Source organism: Ornithorhynchus anatinus, chromosome 20 (genome assembly GCF_004115215.2).
Source record: "Ornithorhynchus anatinus isolate Pmale09 chromosome 20, mOrnAna1.pri.v4, whole genome shotgun sequence".
NCBI lineage: Eukaryota > Metazoa > Chordata > Mammalia > Monotremata > Ornithorhynchidae > Ornithorhynchus > Ornithorhynchus anatinus.
In genome coordinates, this window is record NC_041747.1 from 8,915,859 (window position 1) to 8,928,303 (window position 12,445).

Genomic DNA, 12,445 nt, shown 5'->3' on the forward strand with positions numbered 1-12,445 from the left:
TGCTCAGATTATAGAAATTTAAAAACTCACTTTACACAAATTCTTTTTCCAGCCATTAATATTTACTTAAATATGGTCTGAAAACGCCACAAATTTTTAATGTGGCACATGGAATAGTACAATTACTCTCTGCCCCAGTTTGCAAAGGACCTTAAAATATTTATAGTTTTATTTAGTGACTAATTTGTAAACAAAGGCTTAAGCTTCTTCAGTATGCTCTCTTAAAATGTTAGACTTGACAGGAAATGAACACAAAGAGGAGAAAATCCTGTGACTCCTAAAAGGATGTCTGGTGCTTGTTTGTATAGCAGTGATGCATTAACCTCACGCACTCTGCACAAAAGCTTCAATTTTCACCATAAGAAGTTGTTCAAAACACACCCTTTACCGAAAGTTGTCTCAAGAGGACAGATGGCTTGAAATGATGGGCTAGTCCATTTTTACCAGTGTTTTTGCTTATTTAAGGATCATACAAAAGTCAATTAAATCACACAGACGAGGCAACACATCCTTTGACTTGAAAGGAGTAATGCTGAATTTCCCAAAGCACCAGAAAAGGTTATAAAATCACAAACTTAGTGTTTTAAATAGGAACAGGAAGTACATTTGGTCTCTTTCTGTTTTATACTTTGGATATTTTCTTTAAATATCATCAAGAATTTATAGCTTTTCAAATTCTGTGAAGTATTCCCCATTTCTAGAACCAAGCTTTGGGAAACCATGCAATTCTTGATGATTTTGTGCTCTAAGTCAAAATGGTAAAGAGAATAAAGCACATCAAACTCTGAGGCCTCAACCATCTCCATATTACAAGTTCTCTAACTTTTTTTTAAAGCTCTAATGAATGATCAAATTTCACTTCCCTTTCCAGTTGTGGAATTGGTAGATGTCTGGTTTGTGTGTGGAAGGAAAAGGGGATTGAGTGGAATGATCACTCCTCTCTCACACCGCAACCATTTTTAAACAATTATTCTAAAATATTACACAACTACAAAGTACAAGAAAACTTCATTCTCTGCCCAGTACCTCTCATATGGGTTGTAAAAATGTGATACCAAGACCTGTAATTTCAAACTACTGGCTAAGAAGAAAAAAAAAACCTCCCTGCCTGCATATAGGAACCTGGTCCAGGATGCTGCACAGGATAGGTACTCAATAAAAGTTGTCGACAATGATTACCATGTTGGGCATAATACCAACTCATATGTACCTGTAATTTACCGAGCACTAGTCAATGCCAAGCACTGTTTTTAGTGCTTGAGAAAATACCTATTTCCTGCCCACATGGAGCTTGCATTGTAACAGACTGTACAGCAGACCCACAGTGAGTCGTTGGCCTCATCCCTGACATGCCTTACTCCATTTCAGTGGGACAGGCAGCCATCAGCGAGTTGAACCAGCAAAGTGTGCCGCTCAACACTGCTCCTTCACTGCTCCCCCGTCCCCCACTGCGTCATCCTGGGGCCTCCTCCTAGCCTGCCTTGCTCCAGCTCCACAGGAGGAGTAGCATACCTCCCCCACAAAATATATAACATTGGTGGGGGGGGGTGTGTGTGCATCTGAAGCGATTAGGGCTACAGACCATTGGCCTTTGAGCTGAGAGAAACTTGAAACACTTCTGTTCTCACTATTTTACTCTCAGGATTTTTATTCTATGTTAATTTCCTTATTTGTTTTATTTTCTCCTTATATGCTAGTCACAGCCTCTCCCCTCTTATTCTTAGACTGTGAGTCCTTTGAGGACCAGGGACTGTCTAATGGTCACCCATGTGTTCCCTCTCAGGACTTAGTGCAATGCTCTGCACACAGTAAGTGGTTAATACACACTATTATTACTACTACTCCTTGAGGGGAGAGTCGGCAAATCTGTAACAAGAGATTTGGCTTGTGGTTTACTTTCCATCACTCATGCTTGCAACCCACTTATGGTAACAAAGCCTGGGGGAAAAAGACTTGGATTTCAATCCATGATTAAATAAGGTATTTGGAGACATTCAAATGAGAGAACTTCCAAAAACTAATATCGATATTTCTGTTATATACTTCCTCTTGATGGATACACACACTATAACAATCTTTGTTTTGGCCGCTCACTTACCGATTGCCACGCGAGGGACTCCATGATTCGATGTTCGCAACGTTCTAAATGCTTTATCATCTCTCTTGTCAGGCTTGCTTCTGCTTTAATGAAGCTTTCGATTACTTTGTAAAAGTCAAAGGCTTTCAAATCAAGTACATTCAGAATCCACGGAAAATCAGTTCCAGCACCATTATTCTGGGATCCACTCCCTAAAAGGAAAAGACAAGTTAGTTGCTTAATAAATGTGGGGCGGGAGGCTCGACGACTATAATAGTCCAAAAGTTCTCTTTTCGGCTCAAGTCACTCAGACCTGTTGCCCAAACTTCTGCACCCATGTGAGTTATTATTGTAATGTATATCTCTGTACATCCCAAATGGCCATTACAGTGTGCGACACCAACTGGGATCTCAGAAAATGCTTCTACTGTTGTTTCACAAACTGCCGGGATGACCACAGTTGCCAAATTGGGGGCTTGAGTGAGAGTTTCTCAGATGAGAAGGAAGTGAATATAACAAGAGAAGCTAGCAATTCAACAGTCTTTCAGTTGCTCCGGCCAGGACCCGGGTGTCTGGTTTTGGGGGAAATCTATGTTGCAAGGGAATGTGATCCTTTGCGGGGTCCCGTCGGGGGGTCAGTCCGAGTGCAGCTTCCACAACCCACCCGCTACACTTCACTCCCCTTGCTTGCTCCTCCGCCACAGTTATCAGCGGGCTGCTAGGCATATATCACCTTCTGATTCTCCCTGAAGCTGGCAGCACTATGAAATCCATCTGCAAAATGTGTTCAAAACATTTGAGTTGAGCTCACATCCAAGTCCCTTGGGTTAATATATAATATTTCTCTGATTTAAGCTAAACATAAAAGCTTAACTTCCTCATTAAATAAAGCAGAGTGCAGTCCCTTAAAGGCTTGAATGACATACATTTAATAGGAGTATTTAATTACTAAATTTCACTTACTGCCATAAGTGGCCATGACAATCTCAACTGCAGAAGCCAACAAAGAGGTATGGAAGGTGTTATCATTCAGGAGTTTGCTGAAAAAGAATAAAGGTCTTAAAACACTAATTTCTGTACAAAATGGATATTACAATAAAGCTAAGAAAATTTACCTAAAGTTTTGAATGGATAGGCGCTCTTCTTCCTAAAGCACAAAATAAGAGATAAAAATTGTAACGTCTCTGTTTACGCTTGCTGTTGAGGAGTATTCTAATACATCACTTTTAACTTACAGACTTGAGCATAGATTCCATTACTCTGTAATATAATCGTACGCCGAGCTTGTATCGCTAAAAAAAAGAAATTACTATTTTAGAAAAGTTTATACAACATAAAAGAACAGGCTCATAGTTATCAATGACCTTATCAGAAAAGACTTTGGCAGCTTCTCAGAAACCTGGCTGCTAGGACCTCTCTGAAGGAATCAGATAAGCTACCCTGAAATGGCAGGCAGATGAAAACAGTATAGTCATGTTTAAATAGGAAATGAGAAAGAGTGCTTTTAAGTCTACTTAAGAGAGATAATTCCCTTCCTCTAAGTCTAACAAAGATATTTTCCTTCATGCCACAACCACAAATACAAATAAATGGCATTTTCCATCCAAAAAACAACTTCTACATTCAGTATTATTTTTCCAAGCCAAATATAATAAAACCTTTTTGATTTGAAATGGAAAAGGAAAAATGGAGGTTGAAGTAACAAGTTTTGCATCACCCAATATTTTAATTAAAGAACAACAGAGCACTTAGCCAGCTGGGAAATACTATAATGACCAAATATGAACTTAGTATGGCACCTATCCAATTATTCATAAGTTACCTGTGAGCCAATTTCAATACATCCTTGTCCAACAGTTTCAGCAAATTTCTCTTTAAAGATGCATCCAATGGTTTCTACTCTTTTAAGGATACTTTCCTTAGGGTTCACGGTGCAGTTCTTGAAGTTGATTGAGACAAAACAAATTTTGAATATATAATTTAATCAGATTTCATGAATATCTAAAATACAACCTGAAGCATTCAGCTTTTTCCTGTGCTCCACAACACATTAAATTTGAACTTTAGCATATTTACAAAATGTTCACATTGTTTAGTGAAGGAAATTACTCAAACACACTTCTGAGGCACTAGAGAAGCATAAATATAATTATTGATCACTAATCAGTAAAGAGTTCCAGAGAAACTCAGAGATTGTTTAAATTTGCAAAGAAAAATAATTGAATATTTTTAGCCAAATCTTCATGATTGCCCAAAAAAACCAAGAAACAAAACAAAAAAAACAGTCAACTTGGGCTATTGTGTCGCTTCCAAACCATAGAACCAGTTAGAGCTATGGGGTGGCCATGTCCACCCCAACAAAGCAGCAGAATAGAAGGCTTTTTTATGGCATTTACAGGAAACACTTTTGGTGTCCTAATCAGTCCCCCTAAACCCAAGAAGTAGCCTGGACAAGTTAGAGTACCAGGGGTACTCAAATGTGTGTTGGTCGCTGAAATGTTTTATTTTCTTTATGGTATCTGTTAAGTGCTTACTACGTTCCAGGCACTGTACCGAGTGCTGGAGGACATACAACCTAATCACAATTGGCACAGTCCCTGTCCCACATATGGGTCACAGTCTTAACCCTCATTTTGATGAGGTGACTGAGGCAGAAAGAAGTTTAAGTGATTTGCTCAAAGTCACACAGCAGACAAGGAGCAGAGCAAGGATTAGAACTCGGGTCCTCTGATTCCCGTGTTCTTTCCACTAGGCCACAGTACTTCTCTGGATTATTTTGGAGGACACGATGCCACACAGATCACTAAGAGATCAGCACCAAGAGAAGTCAGAAGTTAACTACCAGGGACTCAACTCTACCAATCCAGAATCTCCCCAAGCACCCTCCTCGTTACTTTTCCCAACTTCCCTGATACCCAAGTAGGGGAAAGAGCAGAACAGAGTATCAGAGGTGGGCCCAAAGAGTGGTCTTGGCTAATGTCCAATTTAAACTCTGTTGCTGGTATTTTCACAATTCAAAGCCTAATCAGGTTTTATTCTACAAAGAGGAGATGGAAAGACAATATGTGGAAGGAAGGTAGGTATATTTAATCCCTTTTTCACTCATTTATGCCAAGGAATAAAAAAGCAAAAGAGTGTCATAACAGTCAAAGGTAAAATATTTTTTGATCTCGAGATTTAAAAAAAAAAAAAAGCTTCAAAAAGCATTTGCATCCATTATCCCTCAAACCCACTCTAGATTTTACTTTTAAAAGCACAAATACAACTTACTATTTATTTTGCTAACAAATACTTAAGAGACATACTTTAGGGGACATACTTATTTCTCCTATTAACAATGAGGTTGCTCTCTGGTAGAACCCCAAGAACAAGAAAAACTTCACCCGAGAGAGTACTCCCAGACTTCACCTTGGGTCTGACGTCTTGCATGTGAGCATAAGCATTTCTTCCGACACTGCACTGCAAAGTATTCACAGACATGCCTGTGGGAAGCACATTCCCTAATTCACTATCCCAAATGCATAATGAAAATATGCTTTTTAGAAGAACTAACTGTTCCTCAGAGAGGATGTTAACTAAATTGGAGAAACAAGCATAGAAGTTAAGCTACTTGACTAATGTTGCTATTTGTAGTCAAGCAGGCCTGGATGCTGGTAACTTTAAGTGCCTTATTTACTGTTTTTTGGTTCCCTCCCCCCCCCAAAACTAGCCCTTTCTATTTGATATCTAAATATATATTGTCAGACATAGGTCTTTCATCATCTTATTTTAGTTCAATTGAGAATGTTATCTCACATTGAAATACGAGATGAGGTTTTCAGATGGCTGGTCACTTGCAGTATTTAAGATCATCATCAGCTGTTGGATAGTATTCATGACAGCCCTGGAAAATAAGGAAATGTTAAGGGACATTAAAAACTCAATCGATTTAGGAAAAAAAATTATCTAACAAAGGAAACAAACTGAACTTCAACAAGATAATCTCTAATACAGTCAAAAACATTTCCTGAAACAGAAACTCCCTAGTAAACTGCAGTATATGTTTGCTAATGTAAGAGCATATTCAAACCTATAAGCACATAAGATAGTTACTCCATTCACAAAATAAACATAATGAATCAAGAGTAAATGCATTTTTCCAAACAAAGGTTTATTTTTCCTTAGGAAAACAGTATTAGAGTTGGTATCCAAAAAGGGAGCTACACTCCATAAAGACATTATCATCAACTGAATATAAACAACTACTAAAAAAAGATGAGCTATGTGGATTTAGATTTCCTACTACAGTCCAGCTCACACACTTCTCTAGCATTGTGCCTCGAACTCGTCTATCTCATTGCAGCCACTTTCCCACGTCCTTTCTTTGGCCTTGAACTCTTTTCCCCTCCATATAGGCCAGACAACCACTCTCTCTGCCTTCAAAGCCTTAGTAAGGTCACATCTACTCTTATTTTTCCCCACTCCCTCTCCCTTTTGGTTCGGGTATGCCCTTGGGTCTGTACCCTTTGAGGGCTTGATACTCACCCATCATCAGCCCCACAGCACTTTTATACATGCCCATAACATTTATATTAGTGTTTATCTACCCCTCTAGACTGTAAGCTCCTTGAACATATCCTAATGTGCACTAATATATATTTCATATTTACAACTTAAAAACATGAGAATTATTTTCTCTTTAGAATTTTTTCCAAGATTTGAATTATTCCTCCATTCAAAACAGTTACTTATTTTAGAAGCTCATACCCACAACTCTGCTGCACTGTACACTCCCAGGGGTTAAGTGCAGTTCTGCACACAATGAGCATTCAATAAATATCTTCATTGATTGTTTTAAAGTCCAGTGGACCCATCAATTTAAAGGCCATAGAATAACAAATTTATTATTGATTCTTGGATCAGGACTGTCACCTTCCATCTGTTTTATATAAAAGGTTTTACAGAATAAAATCACGAATCCGGGAAAAATCAGTCCAAATGACTCCCTCCCCAACAGCCAGTTGGGGAGGTTAGCCTGATCATAAGAGGCCAGTGGCAGCCCAGGTCTTATGGGCTGTTTCATTCACTGCTTACTGCATTTCCAAAGTGGGATGTAATAAAAATCAAGCATCGAAAGTAAGCAATCCTTACCTAACTGGTGTTTGTGGAGGAATTAGCTGGACTTCTTCATCAGGGTTGTTTTTTTGGGGTGTTTTCTCGATTTCAGAACTGTACAAAGACATATATCATAATCATAAACTTTGATATTCTGTACTTCATATTTTAAAAAATTGCTGAGCAATACAAAGCAAATATCCCATACTAATTAATAAAGCATGGTGAAACTCACTTTTGCCTATCAAGGTATTTGGGGGTAAAATTATTCATTAAGTTGACTGTAGATAAAGCTTTCTATCGAATAAAATAATATATATTTGGACTTCAAGAAAAGGTTGGAGTTCAGTGCTAGCCAGTACTTAAAATTTAGGATATTATTACTCGATAGTCTCTAGAGCTATTGATAAAAGAATATTCAAAAAATATCAAATTGAAGGGGGTAAAAAAAGGCCACTAATTATACATCCTATATACTTTGTTCAAAGGAAAACAAGATACACAATAGACAAATACCTTAGATCACTAGGCTGAGTCTGAAGAGTTTTATCATGATCTAGAAATAGTCTTGCATCCATATCTTTGTTCTTAAGGTAAATCTTTTCATACTGTTTGGAAAGATTTTCAACCTCAAAAAGGAGAAAAAAAATGATTACAGTACTACATGTGAAGGAGGTTCAAATTTAATTCTGAAATCTGCACAACAATAGTAGTAACATTCACTCAACTATCTGTAGGGCAAATGCAATATGACTCCACAAATAAATTTTAAAATTTTACTAGAATGCTAATATTTTAGGTTTAATACTTACTAATATTTGCTGGCATACTGGTGTTACAGATAAACAGTAGTACCAAAGAGTAATTTATCCAGTCACTTATTAGCATACACAAATGACAAAATTGAATGGAGTCCTGCAAATCCAAATAACCTAATTCAGCTGGACTTTATGAGCTCATCTATACTTATCTACAGAGGCTCTAGTTTTAATTGTAAAGGACACTGGGGTACAATTTGCAATTTAAGATGCTACATTATACGTAGTTCACATTTACAACATATAAGCATGAGAATTATTTTCTCTTTAGAATCTTTTTCCAAGATTTGAATTATTCCTCCATTTGATACAATTACTTATTTTAGTAGTTTACACGCACAAAGCAGCAAAGGAAATAAAAAACAATTCTCTCAACAAAGACATTCCTGAGCTGGTCCTCGATTTCTAGGACCTGAATTGCTGCAATAGTTACTATCCAAATGCAACTGGGCTTATCAAAGCCTGGAATAATATTCAAAGGCAAAAGTCTTAATAAAAATAAATGACAATAATATGTCTTCATACTGGGAAGGAAATCGTTTGTGGTGTGGTATTCAAACCACTTGCTGGGAAACATTTCCAAGACACTGCATTTGTGGCAGCCAATGAAATAATTCACAATCAGCCTGGATGAAAAATAAAGTATGTTGCAATGGGTTATTTGTATATTCTTTTGAATTTCCATGTTAAAGATTAAAATTAGAACACAGAATTATAACATATTTGGCCAACTGCTGTCTTTAAAGAACTATTACTGCAATATCTCAATATAATGGCATACGCACTTTCGCCTTTCAATTTCTTTCCTTTCCCCTTTTCCCCCTAGAGTATACACTACTACTTGTACTGTTTGCCACATCTGTAGAGCAGTTTGGGTATGTAAGTCACTAATCACAAATGGTAAACTACACCTACTCAAATAATATATCCTCTTCAACAACCTCAAAATTTGATGCATTTACTGTGTTTCTTTTCATTTTCAAGTTACAATCACAAGTCAAATCATCCATCTCACCACTTCCCGTTGCCCTATATATCTCAACTCACCAGTACATTATTCAAATTTTGTGTTTTATCCCTTTTGCTTAAGGATATGAGTTTAGCAAAAAAAAGAGTATTCCAGGTATCTTTCACATAGTTTATTTTCAAAATAGGATAAAAAGCAGACTTCATTTCTAAACACTTTTGAATGATTTTCATTAGCTTTCTTTACTCTATGCTAAATTATCCATCTGTTCACTATAAACAAGGAAATAAACTTTAGAGCATTGTCTCTTAATATCTTTCCATAATCCCACAACCCTAGGAATTTCAATATATCCAAACATAATCAACAGATATAACTGAATCTGGTGACAACACAGAGCCCCATCACAAAATGAAATTAGTGAAACAAATGTTCTTCAGTTTTAAATTATGGAGATGACAAAACTTGACCACGTACAATTACGCAGATAAATCTTAAGGGTTTTTTTGAGGAAGAGTGCTTAGCACATAGTAAGTGCTTACAAATGCCATTATTATTATTGAGAAATGTGCTCTCTGCCATTTGCATGTAAAATGGGGTGATTCATCAGTGATCTGATTCTGCCCTTGCTATAGTTCCATTTCCCTTCTGACCACCTCAGTGTACTTGAAAAAAGTACTTGGGAAGTGGTGGGTAACCCTGGTATATATCCCCTTCATAGCTTCAAAGGCATTCTAGAGAAGCAGCGTGGCTCAGTGGAAAGAGCACGGGCTTTGGAGTCAGGGTTCATGAGTTCGAATCCCAGCTCTGCCACTTGTTGGCTGTGTGACTGTGGGCAAGTCACTTAACTTCTCTGTGCCTCAGTTCCCTCATCCGTAAAATGGGGATTAAGACTGTGAGCCCCACATGGGACAACCTGATTCCCCTATGTCTACCCCAGCGCTTAGAACAGTGCTCGGCACATAGTAAGCGCTTAACAAATACCAACATTATTATTCTAAACTGTAAACTCCTACTTTACACTATAAGCTCCTTGTTTATCAACTCTGTTGCACTGTAATCTCCTAGTGCTTAGAACAGTGCTGTGCACACAGTAAATACTCAATAAATATCACTGATTAACTGAAAAGGACAAAGAAATGCCTTGAGGTCTTTGATGGCTAAATAGGACTCACTGGCAATAATTAAAATTTTTTATAAACATACAAACTCCATAACTTTTAGCTCACAGCCTTCATTTAAAGGTTCAAAAAATAAATTTCTAAATGAAGGCATATCTCTCTTCTTTTGCCAAATGATCTCATGAAATGTTAAAAAAAAAAAACCCAACCTAATATACCACAAAACATATGATCTTGTTGAATATTTACTTTCCAATTACCTCTGGAAGTCCACTAGTTCCATTAGAAGCTGCAATGCCAAGAGAATTCAAAAAAGGAATGAAGTTTTTGAAATACACATTTTTCACCTGGAAAACATCAAATTATATTATCTCTTTAGAGGAAAACCAGATACAATCACTTTCACCAAATTAAAACTGCTTTCCCCAACCTGTCTCTAGCACTTAGGTAAATACTTGAAGCACTAAAATAATTATTACTTGTTCACTTGAGCTTTATATAGTTAACACATTTTCCTCCTAAACTGCACACCAGAATCAAAAGGATCCCTTAATTCCAGAGTTATTTTCACAGAAAACTAACTTCTTGGGCTAAGACCACCAGATAAAGTCAGCAAGTTTTTATTTTCAGTCTTAAAATTGAAGACCTGCGAATAGCTCTCCCAATCCACGTTGGTGGACAGGAGAACAATTCAGACAATGTCACTTCCTAGTTAGATGGACTAGGATAAAAGCTGCATTTAGAGAGGATATAATTTTTTACCACTTTTTAAAAAAATTCCTATTAGGAGAGATTGCCTTGTGATTCTCACAAAACAGGAGAATGTTTCCCCCAAATCCCTAACAAAATATTGTTCTAATATAGTAACAGGACGACTGATGGTCAATTCAGTCATTCTGGTTTGAGGGGGTTGTGTTCAAAAACGGAGAGCAATTCTCTTTGAAATAGGAGAATCCAAGATTTCCCAAGTCTTCTAATCCTACTTTTTAATAAATTGAAATTTTATGCAATTTATAGAACTGCCCTCTGGGGTTTATAGGTGACACTACTGACAGAGAGCTCTAATCTATTTGTGAGACAGTATGGTTGGTAAGACTGATGTTTAGATGATGATATTTTGACTGTTCTCTGCAGTGCTGTTACATTTGCTGATTCCAAATTTTAAGTCCTACCTTTTCACCAGCTGCGGTTATTAAGTACCCAACTGTATGCAGAAAACCTCACTAAACATTTGTAAACATAAAATTAGAATAAAAGACCCAATCTCTCCTTAATGGTGGGGGGAGAATGGTGAATATATATGAATCATTAAAACCAAAGCAGGAAAATAAATAATAAACTTATATATAGTATGCTAAGGATGAGGTAGGAGGGCTCAAGAGGTAGGGTTGGGAGTCACTTGTGTCAAAGTAACAGTTGAAACCATGTTAAGAACAAGAGTCTTAGAGATAATCAATTTTAAGGTGAATGAGGCAGAGCAGTCAGAACAGTAAGAACCAGGAGAGCGCTGTGTGGGTAAAGCCCAAGTCAGACAGTTTCTAGAAAAAGTGGATGATGATGACCGAAGTAATCAAGAAACCAAGGAGGATTAGGATACTGTCAAAGCTCCTACTCAGAGCCAGCCATTTCTACTTGTTGAATGACAGATTGCTTTGTCGGCTGCTGCTGTCTCTCAGCTGTCTTCAGTTATGCCACTTGATCTGAGATTTTGCTTCACTTTGTCTTTAAAGCATTCTTTTGTACTTCTTGTTTACGGTCCCCTAGCTGACCCTCTAACAGCTGTCTGGATTTCCTGCTATTGTCCATATTGTCACATGTTCCGTCCAGTTAAATTGTAATGTGACAAGCACTGCTTCGATGCGGGTGGACTGACTATATTCGAGGAGCTCATTGTTTGTGATCCTGCTCCAGGAGACAGATGTGGCGCCTGTGATAAATGCAGGTCACAGCCTTTGAGAAGGCTTGACGCTACAGTATCTTTGATATGATTTGAAGCTTTTTTTAAATGGTATTTGTTAAGTGCTTACTCTGTGCCAGGCTCTGTCCTAAGAGCTGAAGTCGATACAAGTTAATCAGATCGGACACAATCCCTAACCCACAGGGACTCAGAGTATTGATCCCCATTTTACGAATGAGGCAAGTGAGGCAACTCAGAGAAGTGAAGTGACTTGTCCAAGATGACACAGCAGACAAGTGGTACAGCGGGACTACAACCCAAGTTCTCTGGCTTCCAGGTCTGTCCTCTTTCCACTAAACCATGCTGCTTCCACACTGGCACCAACCCGCCTTCTTGATTTATTTTTATATACATTTGTCATTAAATCAGCAGACAAAGTGCTGCCAAGATAACTGACCCTGCATTCTGCTC

The 12,445-nt window shown here is 37.6% G+C and overlaps 1 protein-coding gene and 1 long non-coding RNA gene across 2 annotated transcripts in view; one reads left to right on the forward strand and one right to left on the reverse strand.

The window, feature by feature from the left end:
* RB1 (RB transcriptional corepressor 1) overlaps positions 1 to 12,445 on the reverse strand; it is a 95,330-nt gene that overhangs the window by 56,401 nt on the left and 26,484 nt on the right. Inside the window, exons 9-17 of the mRNA XM_029047864.2 lie at positions 10,338 to 10,424; positions 7,688 to 7,800; positions 7,208 to 7,285; positions 5,873 to 5,960; positions 3,900 to 4,016; positions 3,313 to 3,369; positions 3,193 to 3,224; positions 3,041 to 3,117; positions 2,099 to 2,289 (exon numbers count right to left, since the gene is read on the reverse strand). Coding sequence (XP_028903697.1) covers positions 2,099 to 2,289; positions 3,041 to 3,117; positions 3,193 to 3,224; positions 3,313 to 3,369; positions 3,900 to 4,016; positions 5,873 to 5,960; positions 7,208 to 7,285; positions 7,688 to 7,800; positions 10,338 to 10,424 — 840 coding nt within the window. The remainder of the gene's footprint in view (positions 1 to 2,098; positions 2,290 to 3,040; positions 3,118 to 3,192; positions 3,225 to 3,312; positions 3,370 to 3,899; positions 4,017 to 5,872; positions 5,961 to 7,207; positions 7,286 to 7,687; positions 7,801 to 10,337; positions 10,425 to 12,445) is intronic.
* LOC114805828 overlaps positions 1 to 12,445 on the forward strand; it is a 48,773-nt gene that overhangs the window by 17,717 nt on the left and 18,611 nt on the right. The window lies entirely within an intron of this gene.